Raw genomic sequence first — 20,671 nt, 5'->3', positions numbered from 1 at the left:
AAATTATGAGACAGCCACTTAGACTTTACATATTAGTAAGGATGAAATTAGCAGGTTCACTATCTGAATCACTTTGGAAATTACTATTATGATCTTAACCCAGTTTGAATTTAAAATATTAAAAGTGTCATGAATTGTATATATAAAAATGCTTCCTTCCCCTTTAAAACTATTATATTGAAAAATGCATAGAAATTTTAAATTTATTTATTGAGTTTTTTATCTTCCAGTGTTAGGGTAACCATATTTCCCTGCATGTGGGGCTGGCCTGTTCCCTGCCCCTCTTCCCTCTTCCCGTGCACGGGGCTGGCATTGCCGCTCACCCAAACCCTGCCCGCCCTTCCCCCGCATGTTCTTCTGCACCCTGCTAGAGGTGCATGCCCCACTTTTTTGGCAAAAGTGGGCATTTGTCAAGTAAGTCAGGACAGCCCAGATAGGACTTTAAAAAGGAACTGTCCTGGCTAAAACGGGACATATGGTCACCCTATCCAGTGTCAAACTCTGTGAAGGAAACTAAAATAATGAAATGCTAAAAAGCTATGTTAATGACGCATTAAAGTTAAGAATTTAAATGCATAAAAGTCCAAAAGTTAAAGGTGAACTGCAAAGGTTTTTGGGATCGAGGGGATTCTTTTAATCAAGCAATCTCTTTTCACTTCCACAAAAATTCTGCTTGCAAGATATTTTTAAGAGAGTATATAGATATTGTTTTAAAATGTCTTTAGTGCTGAGTGTTTAAAAAAAAACCCTGACAATTATTACATTCTTAAAATCCTGAGAGATCTGATCTGCACTTCCTGGTTTCTATGTGACACTGAGTGACATCACAACCATCATAGAATGGCTCTTTCAACCTGTATTTATCTAAATCCTTATTTCACTCCTACTTTCTTAAAGTTCTTCCTTTTGAGCTAAAATATTGAACTAGTTTATAATACAAATCCAGTTACAAATTTTATGTCTGGCCATGAACTTTGAACCACTATATTCAGCCTGCTCTGTCTCTGCTTACAGTCAAAGTGCGCACAAGAGCAAGAGAATGTAGGTCTAGAATGGTATATTTTCACTTTAGTGTGCAGGAAATTACACAAGCATTGCGTGTGTGTATGTATGTGTATATATATAACATCACTATGAAGTTATACCCCTAAAACTCAAAACACAAAGCAGAGTCAGAGTGACAGTGTTGACAAAATGTCTCCTTGAAGATGCTCCAATGGCATCTAAGGGTACATCTATACTTACCCGCTGGTTCGGCGGCAAGCAATCGATCTTCTGGGATTGATTTATCGCGTCTTGTCTAGACGTGATAAATCGATCCCGGAAGTGCTCGCCGTCAACGCCAGTAATCCTGCTCCGCGAGAGGAGTAGGCGGAGTCGACGGGGGAGCCTGTCTGCTGCGTGTGGACCCGCGATAAGTACCTTTAAGTTCGAACTAAGATACTTCGACTTCAGCTACGTTATTCATGTAGCTGAAGTTGCGTATCTTAGTTCGAACTGGGGGCTTAGTGTGGACCAGCCCTGAGTTGTGACATTTTGAGGCTAGATTAGCAACTTGGCTGGATACATCATAAAAGCCTAACTTTTCCTCTTAACTCATTCCATGTTTTTGTTCAGGTTAAAAGACACTTAATTGTTAAGAAACAATACACCAAATCTTAAACTCCAATTAACCAATAAAACCTACGATGGGATGTGAGTTATGGTGTAATAATTCATGCCAGATGTGGTGTTCAGTGTGAAGGTGAGGATTAAGTGATCTCTTTTCAATTAGGAAGGGATTATTACACAAGTATCCAAGCTTCTGAGTGTAGATGTGCCCCATCAAAAATGTTTTTAATCAACATAGAAACTCCAGTCCTCCCCCCTAAAAAAAAAAATAACCCCTGAAAACTTTATGCTTTTCTCTGATTTTAGATATTTTTCTATGCAGGCACTGATAAATACATTGGGAGGATTCATTAATGTTTGTAAATCACTTTGAAAATATAGAGCATTTTGAAAAGCTAAGTATCATCATTATTAATAAAATTACATAGCCATGTCTTTCTGTACGTAGCATGACCAATAATACTAGTAAGGTGGCTTAAATATATTTATCTTCTACGCCAGCGGTTCTCAAATTTTTGTACTGGTGACCCCTTTCACATAGCAAGCCCTCTGAGTGTGACCCCCTTATAAATTAAAAACACTTTTTAATATATTTAACACCATTATCAATGCTGGAGGCAAAGCGGGTTTTAGGATGGAGGCTGACAGCTTGCGACTCAACATGTAATAACCTTGCGACCCCCTGAGGGGTCCCAACCCCCCTTTCTACACAAAGTCAATATATTGCATGCAATGGTGAATTCAGTTCCCTTTGCTGCAGCTACCACAGAAATCAACTCCTATAAGCAGAATTAGTGATACATAGTAGGAGGATGGTGCTGACTAGCAGGAAAAAAGTTTATTTTTATTTACTTTATTTCTTTTAAAATAACCATCCTGAAATATTGGTTCCTTTGCATCAGCCAGCCAGTTGGGTTTGTCTAATAGGCAACTTTCATTGAGGGGGCTGCTGGATATACTGGGCACTGTTAGAGAGACAAGATATGTGAGGTAATATCTTTTATTGGACCAACTCCTGTTGGTGAGAGAGACAAGCTTTTTACTTACACAGAGCTCTTTTTCAGGTCTGGGAAAGATGCTAAGAGTGTTGCAGATAAATACAAGATTGAATGATAGTTTAGCATAAGTAGTTAGCACATATTGTCTGGATATACCGCAAGAAGGACAGGAGAGTTTTATGGGTTTTAATCAGGCTGCAACTTTATTATACAGATGTCTGGGACTACCCGGCAGATAAAGTGTTCAGTGCAGGCAAATCCATGCTTATTCACATCAGTTCTCCAGGGCTTCCACCAGCTCCCCTTTGTTTCCATCCAGGTCCCCCAGCCAACCCATGGCTTGGACCTTACCATCCACCAGCCTCACAAGAGCCTTAAGGAGGGCTATGAGAACGGGGGAGGGGAGGGAGGGTTTGGCTCCTTGCTGTACCGGTCAGGGGAGTCCCCGAACCCCCCCCCCCCCCATTCTGTTTCTTTATCCAGTACCTCCTTTTAAGTCCTTTACCAGGCCATTTACCTGGTCACTGGCTGCCCTCCCTATGGAGTACCTGCATTAACATCGCCACAAGGAGGCGTCAGCCATTTGCTTAGCTGCCTCCCCCCAACGAGTTTAGGTTGAATTTAGCAGCGTTAGATCAATTTAACCCTGCACCCGTCCATACGACGAAGCCATTTTTGTCAACTTAAGGGGCTCTTAAAATCGATTTCTGTACTCCTCCCCGAGGAGGGGATTAGCACTGAAATCAACCCTGCTGGATCGAATTTGGGGTAGTGTGGACGCAATTCAACGGTATTGGCCTCCAGGAGCTATCCCAGAGTACTCCATTGTGACCGCTCTGGACAGCACTCTCAACTCAGATGCACTGGGCAGGTAGACAGGAAAAGACCCGCGAACTTTTGAATTTCATTTCCTGTTTGGCCAGCATGGTGTGCTGATTAGCACAGGTGACCATGCAGAGCTCATCAGCACAGGTGACCATAGAGTCCCAGGATCACAAAAGAGCTCCAGCATGGACCGAACGGGAGGTACTGCATCTGATCGCTGTATGGGGAGACGAATTCATGCTCTCCAAACAGGGCCGGCTCCAGCATTTCTGCCACCCCAAGCAAAAAAGCAAAAAAAAAAAAAAAAAGCAGTTCAGCAGCAGGTCCTTCGCTCCTAGAGAGAGTGAGGGACCTGCCGCCCCCGAATTGCCGCAGGTGCCGTCCCTCTCCCTTGGCCGCCCCAAGCACCTGCTTGTTAAGCTGGTGCCTGGAGCCAGCCCTGTATCCAAACTCCGTTCCAAAAGACGAAATGCCGGAATATTTGAAAAAAATCTCCAAGGGCATGAAGGACAGAGGTTATAACAGGGACCCGCAGCAGTGCCATGTGAAACTTAAGGAGCTCAGGTAAGCCTACCAAAGAACCAGAGAGGCAAATGGCCACTCCGGGTCAGAGCCCCAGACATGCTGCTTCTATGATGAGCTGCATGCCATTCTAGGGGGTGCCCCTACAACTACCCCAACCCTATGCTTCCCTCCTCCCCCACCCCCTCCCGGGCTATCTTGGCAGTTATCCCCCCATTTGTGTGATGAATTAATAAAGAATGTATGAATTTGAAACAACAATGACTTTATTGCCTCTGCAAGCGGAGATCAAAGGGGGGGGAGGGGAGGGCAGTTGGCTTACAGGGAAGTAGAGTGAACCAAGGGGGCAGGTTTTCATGAAGGAAAAACAAACAGAACTTTCACACCCTAGCCTGGCCAGTCATGAAACTGTTTTTCAAAGCTTCTCTGATGCACAGTGCGCCCTGCTGTGCTCTTCTAACCGCCACCGTGTCTGGCTGCGCGTAATCAGCAGCCAGGCGATTTGCCTCAACCTCCCATCCCACCAGACGTCTCCCCCTTACTCTCACAGATATTGTGGAGCACACAGCAAGCAGTAATAACGATGGGAATATTGGTTTCGCTGAGGTCTAACCGAGTCAGTCAACTGCGCCAGCGAGCTTTTAAATGTTCAAAGGCACATTCTACCACCATTATGCATTTGCTCAGCCTATACTTGAACTGCTCCTTACTACTGTCCAGGCTTCATGAGCCATGGGAGCAAGGTGTAGGCTGGGGTAGGTGCGACCGCGCGGTGCTGCCGACTGGAAGAGCAGCCTGAGGCAGAAGCCTCCAGCTGGCATGATATTCCAGACAGGACTGAATCTCCATTAGACAAAACTTAAAAAAGAGAATGACCTGGAGTCATTCCCATTTTTGCCCAGGCGCCCCCGACCAACCTAACCAAGGTCGGCCAGGAGCACCCACAGGACGACGACAATGGTTAGCAGTCGTATTGCACCATCTGCCGTCCGCAAGGCAAGGCAGGATGCTGCTGCTGTGTAGCACTGCAGTACCGCATCTGCCAGCAGTACCCAGGAGACATACAGTGACAGTGAGCTGAGCGGGCTCCATGCTTGCTGTGGTATGTCGTCTGCTCGCGTAACCCAGGAAAAAAAGGCAAGAAACGATTTTTTGCCGTAGCTTTCATGGAGGGAGGGAGGGAGGTATGACATGTATCCAGAACCACCCGCGACAATGTTTTTGGCCCATCAGGCATTGGGAGCTCAACCCAGAATGCCAATGGGTGGTGGAGGCTGCGGAACTGTGGGATAGCTACCACAGTGCAATGCTCCGAATGTCGACGCTAGCCTCAGTACTGTGGACGCACACCACCAACTTAATGCGCTTAGTGGGGACACACACAATCGACTGTATCAAATCAATTTCTAAAAAAATCGACTTCTATTACATCGACCTAATTTCGTAGTGTAGACATACCCTTAGTCTCTAAGGTGCCACAAGGACTCCTTGTTCTTTTTGCTGATACAGACTAACACGGCTACCGCTCTGAAACATTTCAAGGAATGACATTCGTACAATGTTAAAGGGATTAAAAACAAATCCTCAGACCTCTGAATTGTTTCAGTGGTACAGCAGCTCTCAAATGGGACAACATAACCCACTTCATGGCCACTATTGACATCCATCTCATCAGTTACACGTAGTGCCAGCCACATTGCTGTCTGCTTGTGTACACCACTATCCCCTGTTGATAATGGGCAGAAAGACCGTACTTAGCACACCATTGGGGAACCTGTATAAAAAAGAGGAGAATGCACTCTGTATTTAACATGTATAGTACATAATATAAAATGAGCATACAATCTAGTATTTATACTGTAAAAGTTATACCAGCAAAACATCTCTGGCTTACTAGCTGTCTGATTACTGGCAACTGAACTGCGTACTAAATAGAAATTATCTGCCTGAATAAATGTCAAGACACTGAATCTGTTAAATGGTCAAGAGTTGGAGTCACATGAACTGAAAGTCAGGTTTGGGAATTTCTTGTCTTAAAACAGATTAATCTGAGTACACCTCTACCTCGATATAATGCTGTCCTCGGGAGCCAAAAAATCTTACCGTGTTATAGGTGAAACCACGTTATATTGAACTTGCTTTGATCCACAGGAGTGCGCAGCCCCGCCTCTCTGGAGCACTGCTTTACCATGTTATATCCGAATTCGTGTTGTATCGGGTTGCATTATATCGAGGTAGCGGTGTATATTACAGAAGTGACAGAACTGGTTTCTAGAGAGGAGGGAAGAGTGACCCTTCCATTCTTGATCCAGCTACATTAGAGCTGTTCCTGGTGAGGGCCTTCCATTTGACTTCAGATAATTGTAGTAAAATATCCATTCCAGGAAGAAGAAGACCTCAAAATTATAAATAAAAAGTGATAATTACTTAATTTCAGATTAAGTTCTGTAAATAAATCTAATTGTATATGAATGGTCCCAGAAAGGTATGTAATCTTTTTAACTGATAAAAGAAAAAATTGAAAATATATTATCACATTTACAATGGAAAATAAGTACAACAAAATTGTAAAGCAGTGTTCCATTATCTTAAGAATCTAAAAGCATTTTGAGAAAATCACTTTAGTGAAAGTATTAATCAATTTCTAACTCATCCTACTTAATTTAACTATGGAACATACATCATCTTGTGAGATTTGGCAGTATCAGGTAGATGTCACTTCTTTCTGTGTAAATAGTTACTTATATTTAATACCTTTATATAAAATTGATAAATGTTTTACAATGAATAGTCTTACTTGTACTGACATCCTGTTAGCAAATAAAGTAATGATATTGTAAATTTAAACTATGGAAATTACACAAAGCCCAAGGAAGACAAGGCCCTTGCAGAGAAGCTAAATGAATTCTTTGGATTGGTCTTCATAGCCAAGGACATGGCTACATCAGCCCTATTCTTTTTGGGCAACAAATCTGACATACTGTCCCAAATTGATGTGTCAATAGAAGAGCTTTTATAACAAACCGATAAACCGAACAGTTATAAGTCACCAGTTGGTATTACTGAAACCTGCTGGGATGACTCGCACAATTGGACTGTTAAAATCAATGTTTATAATAACCTGTTTAGGAAGGATTGAGTGTGCAAAAAGGGAGGAGAAGTGGCACTCTATGTCAAAATTGACATTACCTGTTCCCAAATCACTGATACAATGGAAAAAAATAATCTTGAATGCTATGGATCAATGTCCTAACAGATAAAGCACAAGAAGTGGTAATGGCTAGTGTCTGCTACAGCCTACCAAATCACCTAGAGAACATGCTGACTGCTTCTTATTCACCCATCTTTAATGTGCAGGGAAAACAGCTACGTGATCATGGTGGCCTTAAATTTGAGTGACAGATGCTGGAGGGCTCATACTGCCAGTACTAAAACATCCTTGGAATTTCCAAACATTAGCGATGACAATTTCCTAACTCAAAAAAGTGTTGCAGCCAATATGGGGGAATTCTTTATTAGATCTTGTCCTAACAGATAAAGAGGAATCAATCACATAACTGAAAATTAATGGTAGCTGGGGTACAAGTGATCCTGACTTGCTCACTTTTGAAATGTACAAGCAGAATAAAGTCCAGACCAGTAATATATATACTTGGGGCCAATTTACAATACTTTCTGTCTTATTTTCTAGCCCTTTCCTCATCATTCCTAACATACAATTTGTTAACCTTTTTGACTGCTATTGTGCACTGAGCAGACATTGTCAGAGAACTATCCACAATGAGTCCAAGCTCTCTTTCTTGGGTGGTAACAGCTAATTTAGAACTCATCATTGCATGTGTATAATGGCACTTATCAACACTAAATTTCACCTGCCATTTTGATACCAAACTGGATCAAAACTGATCCAGTTAGTCCACTGTCCGATCCCTGACAGTGGCTAGTATCAAATGCTTCAGAGTAAGGTGAAAAAGACCCTGCAGTAGGAAGTTCTTGGAAAACCTGCCCCCAGGGAAACTTTCCATTGGTTCCTAGCACCCAATAGTTACAGGCTGAAATGTGAGTGTATGTCTTGCTTTAAAACTTTTTTGTATTGTAACAAAACTGGGCTATTATATTTACTATTAGAACAGAATTAGATATTCTAGTTAGCCATATAAATAACCAATCCTGTTTTGAATCTTGATAAGCTGTTGGCCTTCACTGGTATCCTGTGGCAATGACTTCCATAGGCTAATTTTATTGGATGAAAAAGTATTTGCTCTTAACAGTTTTGAGTTTGTCCACTTTACATTTAATCTAGTCTTCCCTTGCTCTTGCATTGTGAAAGGGTGAATATTATGGCTGTCAAGCGATTAAAAAAATTAATCACGATTAACCGCGCTGTTAAATGATAATAGAATACCATTTATTTAAATATTTGTGGATATTATCTACATTTTCAAATATATTGATTTCAATTAAACACAGAATACAAAGTGTACAGTGCTCACTTTATATTTATTTTTATTACAAATATTTGCACTGTAAAAAACAAAATAAATAGTATTTTTCAATTCACCTAATACAAGTACCTATAGTACAATCTCTTTATCATGAAAGTTGAACTTACAAATGTAGAATTATGTACAAAAAATAACTGCATTCAAAAATAAAACAATGTAAAACTTTAGAGCCTACAAGTCCACTCAGTCCTATTTTTTGTTCAGCCAATCACTCAAACAAATTTGTTTAGATTTGCAGAAGATAATACTGCCTGCTGCTTGTTTACAATGTCACCTAAACACGAAAACAGACGTTTGCATGGTACTATTGTAGCTGGCGTCTCAAAATATTTACATGCCAGATGTGGTAAAGATTCAGATCTCTCTTGATGCTTCACCCACCATTCCAGCAGACATGCATCCATGCTCATGACAGGTTCTCCTCAATAATGATCCAAAGTAGTGCAGACTGATGCATGTTCATTTTCATCACCTGAGTCAGATGCCACCAGCAGAAGGGTGATTTTCTTTTTTGGAGGATCTGTAGTTTCCGCATCAGAGTGTTGCTCCACACCTCGTCCCTCTCAAATTTTGGAAGGTACTTCAGATTCTTAAACCTTGGATTGAGTGCTGTAGCTATCTTTAGAAATTTCACATTGATATCTTTTTTGCATTTTGTCAAAGTTGTAATGAAGGTGTTAAAACGAACAACATGTTCTGGGTCATCATCTGAGACTGCTATAACATGAAAAATATGGCAGAATGTGGGTAAAACAGAGCAGGAGACATACAATTCTCCCCCAAGGAGTTCAGTCACAAATTTAATTAACGCATTTTTTTTTAATGAAACAAGTGTCATCAGTATGGATGCATGTCCTCTGGAACTATGGCAGATGCATGAAGAGGCATATGAATCTTTAGCGCATGTGGCATGTAAATATCTTGTGACGCCAGCTACAATGGTGCCATGCAAACAAACACCTGTTCTCACCTTCAGGTGACATTGTAAATGAGAAGGGACCAGCATTATCTCCTGTAAATGTAAACAAACTTGTTTCTCTTAGAGATTGGCTGAACAAGAAGTAGGACTGAGTGGACTTCTAGGCATTAAAGTTTTACACTGTTTTGTTTTTGAGTGCAGTTATGTAACAAAAAAAATATAAGTTGCACTTTCATGATAAAGAGATTGCACTACAGTACTTGTATGAGGTGAATTGAAAAATATTGTTTCTTTTGTTTATCATTTTTACAGTGCAAATATTTGTAATAAAAATAATAATATAAAACGAGCACTGTATACTTTGTATTCTGTGTTGTAATTTAAATAGATATATTTGAAAATGTAGAAAAACATTCAAAAACATGTAACAAATTTCTATTGGTATTCTATTGTTTAACAGTGCGATTAATCGCAATTAATTTTTTAAATCAAAATTAATCGCGATTAATTGACAGCCCTTGTGAATATTAGTTCCTGATACACCTTCTCATTACCATCCATTATTTTGTATTCTTTTATCATGTTCCCTCTTATTCATCTTCTTTCCAAAGTAAACAGTCCCAATCTTTTCAATCTCTCCTTGTGTGAGAGTTTTTCATCTGTTTTCATACTTTATCTCTGAAGCCATTCTCTTCCTTTTCTGATGCGGAGGTATCCAGAACCAAACGCAGAATTCCAGGCAGGGATATATCATTTTCCAAATAATTTTTCATTCCTTTCCTTATGTAGCCTAACGTTTTGTTTGCATTTTTGATTGCTGCTGCACATTGACCACAGGTCTTCACTGAAATGTCCACGTTTCATGTCTTTTTCATAAGCAAGGGAGCTTGGAGCGTGGTTAGGATGATAGCCGGAGACCTGGGATCAATTCCCTGCTCTGTTTCAGACTTCCTGAGTGACCTTGTGGGCAAGTCACTTAGGCTCAGATCCTCAACAGTATTGAAGCATTTAACTCCTACTGATTTCAATGGAAGTTTGGGAGCCTAAATATATTTGAGGATCTGGGCCTTAATCTATCCGTGCCTCTGGTCCAAATCTGTAAAATGGGGAAACAGTATTGCTCTACCTCACGGGTGTATTGTAAGGATAAATATAATAAAGAGTGAACGATGCTCAGATACTACAGGAATGGGAGCCATATAAGTAACTAAAATAAATATTTTTTTCTTCAACTGGCATACTAAACTTAGAGGAGAGTAAAGGTAAATGGGTAGTTCAAAATCATTCTCCCCAATGTGTGTTACTTTCATTTCTCAACAATTAATTTCTTCTGAAATTGTGCTGCCCATTCACCTAGCTTGTCCCTCATTTTATTCTGTGCAACCCCACTTCAGACTTAATGCAAATCTGAAATGGGATTTCATTGCTACAAGAACTATGTGCTGGTCCACAAAATAGCTGTCACTCAAGATGAATAACACCTCTTTAAAATTATTTCAGAGGAGCCACTACTAACTGAAACACTAATGATTACTGGTAAATTGATAAAATATAAAACTGAGGTAGTAGCAATATCCAATGAATGGTATAAATTCTCTCCCAGTTCAATGGACTCTTTGTTAGTTCACACACCATATGCTCATAACATTATTACAGTATAAACACGTACACAATGACCACAAGAAAATACTTTTAGGTAGCCTTATATAACTAAATAACATTTCCATGAGTATTTGTGGTATTTCCTATATTTATTAAATTTAAAAGATGTTAAAGGAAAGTTAAAGTGTATATTTTTTATGTATGATTATGCAAACTAGCCTCTGGAGCCTTATCTACCCACCAACATTGCACTGTTTTAACTAATTGGTTTAAAATAGATTAGATAACGTAATAAAATTAAACTGATACAAGCCCCTTAGGTGGACTTTTAAAGCAGTTTAAGAATGCCTTACGTTAATTTGCTTAAGCTAAACCAATTTAGTTACACTGATTGCAACTTTTGTGTTTAAACAAGGGCTGCATTAGCTATAATATTCATTCTGGTTAGTAAAGCTGATCAAAATTTTTGGATGGAGCTTCATGACAAGTTTTGAAGGAAAATGAAGTTTTCATTTAATTTGTTTTTTACAAGAAAAAAAATCTCCTCCATCTCTCACTTAAAACAAAACCAATCCCGAAACTTTTCCCCTCTCTTTCTCTAGTGAAAAAACATTAAAATATTAGAGAAAATAGGGTGGCTGAGGAGGGAGTGCTTTTTCAATGGATAAAGAGGGGGTGAGTAAAAGTGGAGAAGTGCTACTTTCTCTCACTTTTCCCACACTCTTCCAGTGCAAAAAAGTTAAAAGTAATGGTGTTTTTAACCCACTTTCTGACTTTTTTACAAAAATTTCCAGGGGAAAAGAAAAGGGGACGGGGAGACAGAGAATGTGGGAATTTTCCCAATATTTCAAAATAAAAAACCCTACAATTAAGAAAAATGAAAGTCAATGTTTTAAACAAAAAATGTTGTCAAACAACCTTCTGGTGAAAAACTTCATTTTTGATAAAACTCAAATTTTTGTTGAAAAAAACTATAATAAAAATATTTCAACTAGTACTACTGTTTCATTTTAGGCTTTTAGTTTCATGTTAAGGTTTTAAGTCTACTTATATTTTTCTTAGAATGTATTACACCTGCACTATAAAAAATGAAGCTTTGTATGATGGGATCTGCATCATGGATGAGTAAAATGTTATATTGTAACAAAAGTGCTAAAGATTTGAAATAATTAATTTTTTAGAAATATACACTTGGAAAATGAGACTGCTACCAGAATGGTTATGAAAGAGACAAGATGGGTGAGGTAATATCTTTTATTGGACCAACTTCTGTTGATGAAAGACACAAGCTTTTGAACTACACAGAGCTCTTCAGGTCTGGGGTCAGGTCTACACTACACACTTACATCGGTAAAAATCCACACCCCTGAGTGATTTAGCTATACCAACCTCAACCCTCTGTGTAGACAGTGCTATGTCAGTGGGAGAGCTTCTCCCAGCAACGTAGCTACTGCCTCTTGCAGAGGTGGAATTATTAAGCAGACAGGAAAGCGCTCTCCCATCAGTTTACAGTGTCTTCACCAGAAGCGCTATAGCAATGCAGCTGCACCAATGCAAGTTTCTAGTATAGACCTGCCCTGGGAAAGGTAACCTGAGTGTTACAGCTAAGTTCAAGGTGGAACAGATTCTTAAGAATAAGGCATTAACATATATTGCGAGAGACCGTTCAAGATGAAGTTGGCATTTGTGGCGACGAAAAAGGAAGGAGACAGAGCGCCAGGTCGTGGTAGCCGAAAAAGCCTCCCAGGGGTTTTTATTATCTTACTTTTCTCTGGGGTTTTTATTATCTTACTTTTCTATTTACAACACTTATAAGTGGTTGAATTTCTGTGCATAGGAGGAGCATACAATACTCATCAACATGACTTAACAAGGTCATATCTTGTGCACGTGAAAGCGAGCAGCGAGGGTGATGATTAGGTCAGCCAATAAATATTTTAATCACAGGCGTGGGGGTGTAGGCCGCTCCGGCCTTGCAGCCACGGGTGCAGTGTGCCGCAGCCGTGAGCTAGCAATTCGGGAGCTGTGTGTTCCTACAGGCATTTAACACCTCTGGAGTCACGGGACAAAGGAGGGCTAGTGGGTTATTGTTGTAGGAGACATAAAGCCAGTGTCTCTGTTGAGTCCATGATTTTTAGTGTCTAGCAAAGTTATGAATTTAAGTTCCCCTGGGCTTAAAAATCATGAGAATCCTGAGGAGTGGAGACTGGGGCTGGGAAGGTAAAAAGAGTGGGACTGGAACCAGAAGCCTGGACTGGAACAGGTCCATGTTAGAAGGAATAGGGCAGAAAAGCTCAAGCGTAGAGGAAATGACCAGAAAATTCTCTTCCCACTAAGGCACACTTCCCTCCAGTGCCTGGAATGGAACTCAAGATTCCTGAGTCTCATCATTCCTCTGTTGTCAGCAAACATCCGTGAAACATACAGGCAAAATGTGTCTCCCATTCTCCTCTAGTGATGGTCCACATAAGGAATGATAATTTACTATTGCTATTGGTTAGTCTGTTAGATCAAATAGCAAGGGTCTGTGTGGTGAATCTAAAAGTTCCAATCCATATCTGTGTCAATATGGTGCCACATGATGGGATTTCTGTTTTTTTTTCTTTTTTGTTAGTTTGCATTTTTAAAAACCTAGAAACTTTAAAAAAAAACATTATTAAGTTTTCAAAGTCAAGCAACAAAAGGTTAGAAAATGCCAGAAATAAGATTGAAATCTTAATTTGGCCCCCTTGTGTGCATGCATTATGATATATTCTTTAATTTCATGATCATATGCTATTTTTTCCACAGGTTCTCTGACTCATTCAGTACACGGGACCTGCTCTGGGACTGAATAAGGGTTGCATATGAAAGAGATTGTGTGTGTAGGACTCCTGCTTCGTTTGTTGCAGAAGTTGGAAGGTGTGCAGTGAATGAAGTAGGGTACTGCAGGAAGAAAAAGGATGGCTTCACGGTTAGGCAGTTGTATGCTGCCTTGGAGAACTGGATTCTATCCCTGTCTCTACCATGCAACTTCCTACGGGATACTAGTCAAGTCACTTCTACCAAACAGATCACAGGTCACTGTTTGCCTGACTTGATGCCCTGTGGTCTGATTTGCAGACGTACTGAGCATTTACAGCTGCAACTGAAATCAATGGGAGCTGTGCTTTGAACATACAAAGGGCTTTATAATGCCAAGTACTTGGAAGAATCAGGTCCTAGTTGTCTCAAATTGGGCATCCAAAATTAGTGGAAACTTTTGACCATAATCTTTGACCTTAGTTCCATAAAATGGGTATTATATCACCCCCTCATCTCATAGGGTTATTGTGAAGATTAATTATTTAATGTTTACGAAGCACTCATATACTAAAGATATGAGTGCCATAGAGCAGCAGTTCTCAACAAGGAGTCTGGGGCTCCTTGAGGGGCTGCGAGCAGGACTCAGGGGGGCCTCCAAGCGTGGCTGACATTAGACTTGGTAGGGCCCAGTGCAGAAAGCCGAAGCCCCGCCACATGGGACTGCAACACAGGGCCCTGAGCTCCACCACCCAGGGCTGAAGCTGAAGCCTGAGCAATTTAGTTTCATGGTACCCCCTGTGGCGTGGTGCCCCAGGCAATTGCCCGACTTGCTACCCCCTAACGCTGGCCCTGGCTTTTATATACAAAAAAGCAGTTGCTGTGGCACAGCTGGGCCATGGAGCTTTTATAGTATGTTGGGGGGAAGAGGCTCAGAAAGAAAAAGCTTGAGAACCCCTGCCACAGAGGAAATTATTTGATTCTGTCTTCAGAGCAGGTTTGAAATTGTGCAGTAAATAAGACTCACTGAACAATTAGGATAAAACAAAATATTGAATAGTTGCTAATTAGGGAACAACATCCATCCTGTGCTTTGAATGAGGCAGGGTCTTGTGGAAAAAAAATAAAATTTAATCACGTAATTAAAGACTGCATCATAATGCATATGCACAAATGGGCTGAATTAAAGCAATCTTAATTCTCGATTTCCTAACCTTTGAGTACATGATTTTGCAATCTTAATGTTCTTTTAACATTTTTTAATGAATATGCATACAAGACAGTCATAAACCAAAATGAGATTATCCATAAGGGTGCTGTACTCATTTAACAAAATCAACTTCTAAACGGGTTCAGTTACATCAGTATAATCTTCTTGTGTAGAAAGGCCTAATTTTCCTATCCAAAGGCATGGCTACATGAACATTTACTATGCAGCAAGATGGGGTCTAAATCTACAGCATTCCAGCATGCCACCTGCTAACTGTCTGTGGACCCTGCTGATGTGCACTAAAAGTTCCCTAGTGTGCATTGTAAGTTTTCATGTAGACATGCCCCAAGATGGTATATGGTTGTCAATAAATTAAAACAGGAATAGAGTATCCTGTGTCCAAGTCACTCATTTCTCTCTCAACAAGGAATTAACCCATACCATGAGTCAAACCTTTGACCATTTGGAATTCACTGAAAGTTTAATGAGTTAAATCTGCCATTTAATTTTACTTTGAAAGATAGTTTAAAATAATAGATAATGCAAAATGAGTGGTGTAATTTACATAAACTTTCAAAAATTCTGTCATGGATTAAAATGGTTGAAATACAGTAAACAGTGCACACATAAATGTGCAGGCCTCAACATGAAAAGAAGTTAATAGTCAGATGCCCTAGGGAATAGTATAGACAAGACTATTATTCAAAATATTTATTAACAATCTGAAATAAGGGTGAACTGCATGATGGCAACATTTTTTTGAGAAAAGGAAAAAATGTGTAGTTTTAGTAGTTTCTAGGGAGGAGCTGACAAAATTAGGCAATTGAGCAAAAAAATGGCAGATTAAATTAAATGTAGACAAATGCAAGATAATAACACTCAACTAATAACAATTTAACGTACTCCATTTTACACTAAAGCTTTCTGAATTCATTCTACCTTCTAAAATGTTTGGATTAAATCCTGGTCCCTTTGAAGTCAGTGGAAAAGCTCTCTGTGACTTCAATAGGTCCAGGATTTCACACCTTGTCTTTTTTAACAAACCTGAAAATGTACAGGTAAACTAAAAAGATATTCAAGTTTTACATGTGATATTGTTATATATAGGTAAAACAAAAGTATATGGAGCAATGTTGTTATATACTGATAGGTCCACATGTAGTTGGTACAGAGTTTTTCTACATATACGTATGTGACTATTTGGTGCAGAATTATTAGGATCTGATAAGTGTGCAGGTGTTGTTTAGTGTATAAATAAGAGTCTGACATTTCTAAAGAGTACTTTTTAAATTTTAGCTTGAGGCCTTTGTTGACTATTTATTGCATATTACAAGAAATTCAGTGATTAAAACCCAATACTTGCCTTTCCCAAAACCTACAAGAACTCAGCCAATTAATAATGGCTTGGCAGGCAGCTGGAAATAGATGCCACTTACTTTACCTATTTATAATTATCAGGAAAAATAGTGGAATTGTACATTTAAATATAAATAGTGTATATATTTGATATTGCTCTCCCTCCACCTTTCATATTTCACTTATCTTAGGCTCCAATCCTTCAAGTTACAATGTGTGGGCAGATCCCTGTGCCCACACAAAGCCCCACTGAAGTCAAATAGGACTTTGTGGGCACAGGATCTACCCTTGCATTGTAAGTAAACTCTTTAGGACAAGGACAGTGTCTTAATATTACAGTACACTACAGTACATAGCACAATGGGGCCTTGATATTGACTGTTGCCTCTCGATATCAGCATAATATAAATTTAATAATAAATAAGCAGAGCAGCAAAAATAGTGAACCATAAATTAAATTTTAAAAATTATTTCAGTTTTAATAATTAACAATGTTATTAGGAAAGCAGTTAAGGAAATCTGCTCTTGGAAAATATATGAACTCAATATTAAATATTAAGTAAATAGCACTTGGTAAGTATTCTGTACTACCCCCTTGGGAACTTTTGCCACTCTTAGCATCTCCTGAAACAATCACCATTTGATTACGAAGAAGACTCTCCATGGAAGGATATTCACTTTCCAAAATGGAAGTTCCTCTCTTTCTTTCAAAAGTTTGTAATAATGAGATGAGTATGGTAAGCCATCAAAAGGATTATGCTCTAAATCTTCTTCACATACTAACATCTCTTCTTCGTCACCATTGCTGGACTCAAATAATTCTGAGAAGTAGTGTTTCCCTGAAGAAAAGGTTAAAAACTTAATTTCTCCCTCATATATTATTCCCAGCAATGAAGCACTGGTGCTGGAACCCTAATGGAGACCTTTATATTAATAAATCATTCAGACCCTACAAACTTGAAGAAATCCATTGCTACACAGTTCAGAATAAATATTCCCTGAGTCCTCAGTTCAAAAGGTCAGAAAACTTTCTGTCCTGGGCTGTTCTATTTGACATCTTTGTCTTTTTGCTACCTCTGAAATTGTGTTGTAATATATATTTTAAAAGTTCTAAAAACCAAAACACACAGTTAAGATGGTTCTGCCGAAAGGTATTTTAACACAAGTCAATTACTTTCTGCATTTTAAAAGCCTGTTTACTGAAGTCAGATAATTAATAATAGTTGGTTTGTTTCCTTGCACTGTTGTCTGTGGCTCCGAGACCAGTCTGGAGAATGATTAGACTAAGAGTGTGCTGAGCCTGACCTTTCTCACACATGGCTGCATCCTGACTGACTGTGAATAGAAAATTACAGGTGTGATTATTATGACTGTAACCCTTCTGCCAGTCAGAGTCGGCAGCAACAAGGGCTGGGTTCAGTATCTAGAGGTTCCTTTTCAACAATACAAAACCTGGCTCGAGCCCCCACCCAGTGACCTGGGACAATTACACACCAACCCCTGGGTGCCTCTAAGAGGCAATACTTCCCCTCTCACAAGCACAGAGTCTGAGTCTAGCAAAGAAACTTTTAATAAAAGGAGGGAAGTAACTTGGCATTAATTTGGGAAAACACTGCAAACAGGGTTCATCATTAAGGCTACGATTATGTCACTGAGGGCACGGAATCTGTGACTTCCATTGACCTCCATGACATTTTCTGCCCCGGGGCTGGAGCTCCCAGCCAGGTCTGCCCCCGCATCTCCCAGCCCCCACCCTGGTGGAGGGACCCTGCAGCTGCCCAGCCACGACAAGTGGCAGGGGGCTGGTGGACTCTGTAGCTGCTAGGCCACAGCAGAGGGCAGGGGACTCCCGGCAGCTGCCCAGCCGCGGCAGGGGGCGGGGGACTACCCGCAGCTGCCCAGCCACGGCAAGACCCTGCAGCTGCCCAGCCGCGGCAGGCAGCGGGGACTCCCTGGGGGATCCTGCAACTGCCCAGCCGCATTGGGCAGCCAGCGAATTCTGCAGCTGCCCAGCTGTGGCCAGTAGCTGGGGGACCCTGCAGCTCCCAGCTGCCCTGGTGGCGAGGAGACCCCACAGCAGCCCAGCCCCATGGGCAGGGGGACCTCAGCGCTCCCACGTACCACAGCGGTGGGGGACCTGGGAGCCCCAGCAGCAGTGGGTGCTGAACCCGTCTACCCCTTTTGTCAGGGATATTTTTAGTGAAAGTCAGGGACAGGTCAGGGGCTTCCATGAATTTTTGTTTATTGCCCGTGACAAAAATATCCGTGACAAAGCTTAGCCTTATTCATAATCATAAACCATGAGCAAAAGACCCACCCTCAAGTAAGTTGGGCAGTGTCCTTTTCCCTCAGATTCTTAAGTCCAGCAACCAAAAGACCCTTTAACATGCCTGTCCCTTCTCTGCACCCCCCTCACAGTTGTCCTTGGTCAACGTAAACGCAGAGTTCAGAAGCACATCTGCAGAGCTCACTTCCCACCCTGGGTGGAGGGGGAGATAAGAAGTTATCTAACTTGCTCTGCTGCCTGGGCACTTGCTCGCTGTTCCTCTTCGCTGGCCGCCATGCCAGCTGATTGGCACTTCGCACCTCTGCCCCAGCCACCCTGCTGGCTGATCACCATGCCTCTCCACCGGGCTTCACTCCGATCCTCTTCGCCACCCACCCTGCTGACCAATCACCTCACCTCTCCGCCAGCCGCTCTGCTGGGCTCTGCTCCACTCCGCTCCTCTCCACCAGTCACCCTGCTGGCTGATTGCAATGCCTCTCTGCAGGGTTCCATTCCAGTCCTCTCCACTGGCTGCCTTGCCAGCCAATCATCGATCCGTCAGGATGTCTTCAGGTCCCACCACTTAACACAGCTCTCAGTGATCACAGCTGTTAGCGGGGGAGCCTCACTGCTGGTGCACACTGGACAGTCTCTTGCATAAGAGACACTGTTCAAAGCAAGTCTAACACTCAGACCTAGGTATCAGTGATTTCAGAGTTCTGCAGTGTGTAATGACTCTCAATTGAATCTAAATTAGCTCTTTTATTACATAGTGGAGAGAGGAAGGGTCAAATGGCATCTAAGATCCTTAAGCAGGACCCACCCTCTCTCTCTACTCACCAGGCTTTGGAACCCATGTCCCCTGCCTAGCGAGTGCCATTTCATTGAGGGTGAGTCCCTCAATTGGGGTATGCCAAGTACAGTTCTGCTGCCCTTGAGTCACACAACAAGAATAACAACCCTTTATTACTCCTGCCCCAATAACAAGGAGACTGGGGATCCAACATCAGCCAAAAGTGATTATTTGGGCAAGCAATCCCATCATGGTGGGTGTGCCCTTGCAAACAAGATCAGCTCTTAAAGTCCTCTTCCACAGCGCATCACTAGATGTCAGGGGAGAGCTCATTCAAAACATGACTCTGAAGATGGTCATGTGGTTGTCCCATTATGATTAAGCCTATGTTTTAGTCACGGGTATTTTTAATAAAAGTCATGGACAGATCATGGGCAGTAAACAAAAATTCACGGCCTGTGACCCGTCCATGATTTCTACTATATACCCCTGACTAAATCTTGTGGGGAAGGGGGCGATCTGGGGGCGCCGCGTGTGCTTGGGGGGGTGGGTGGCCCGGTGGCCCAGGACCCCCGCTGGTGCTGGGGGGGAGGCACAGGCAGTGGCATGCAGTCCGAGACCCAGGGGGGATTGGCGGGGCTGGCAGGCTCCCTACCTGGCTCCGTGCCTCTCTGGAAGTGGTGACATGCCCCTTGCTCAGCTCCTAGGTGAAGGTGTGGCCAGGCAGGTCTGTGCACTGCCTCTGCCCAGAGTGCCAGCTTTGCAGCTCCCATTGGCCAGGAACCACGGCCAATAGGAGCTGCGGGGGCAGTGCCCGCAGGCGGAGGCTGTGCGCAGAGCTGCCTGGCCACGCCTCCGCCTAGGAGCTGAGCGAGGGGAATGTCGCTGCTTCCAGGGAGCCCCCTAGGTAATCACCGCCCAGAGCCCACCTCACCCCCTCTCATGCCCCAATTCCCTGCCTCCTCCCACACCCAAACTCTGCTGCTGCTGGGGGCGGAGGGGTGGTGGCCCGAGACTGCCCCAGCAGCGGCCAGTGCAACTGGTGCAGGGGCTGCCTGAGCGGCCCAGAGGGCAGGTGCACCAGTCACTGCAGAAGTTATGGAGGTCCCGGAAAGTCATGGAATCCGTGACTTCCATGACCTCCATGACAAACTCGCAGCCTTAATTATAATGGATGTAGAAAAAAATTGTGAAAAAGCTGAGAGGGTTCACCTGTGATACAACTGCCATATGAAAATACCATTTAGTAATAAAGCTTTCAGTTTCAGGACAAGTATTCAGAA

General features: G+C 41.8%; 1 protein-coding gene across 1 annotated transcript in view; it reads right to left on the bottom strand.

The window, feature by feature from the left end:
* Positions 1–18,892, bottom strand: part of DHX32 (DEAH-box helicase 32 (putative)) — a 50,556-nt gene extending 31,664 nt beyond the window's left edge. Inside the window, 5 exon segments of the mRNA XM_065553626.1 lie at positions 5,480–5,673; positions 5,676–5,734; positions 16,929–17,007; positions 17,010–17,168; positions 18,862–18,892. Of these exon segments, the coding sequence (XP_065409698.1) occupies positions 5,480–5,673; positions 5,676–5,734; positions 16,929–17,007; positions 17,010–17,168; positions 18,862–18,892 (522 nt within the window).
* Positions 18,893–20,671: the final 1,779 nt, after the last annotated feature.

Source organism: Chrysemys picta, chromosome 7 (assembly GCF_011386835.1).
Source record: "Chrysemys picta bellii isolate R12L10 chromosome 7, ASM1138683v2, whole genome shotgun sequence".
In the NCBI taxonomy this organism is placed as follows: domain Eukaryota; kingdom Metazoa; phylum Chordata; order Testudines; family Emydidae; genus Chrysemys; species Chrysemys picta.
This window is presented reverse-complemented; position numbering and strand designations above follow the sequence as displayed.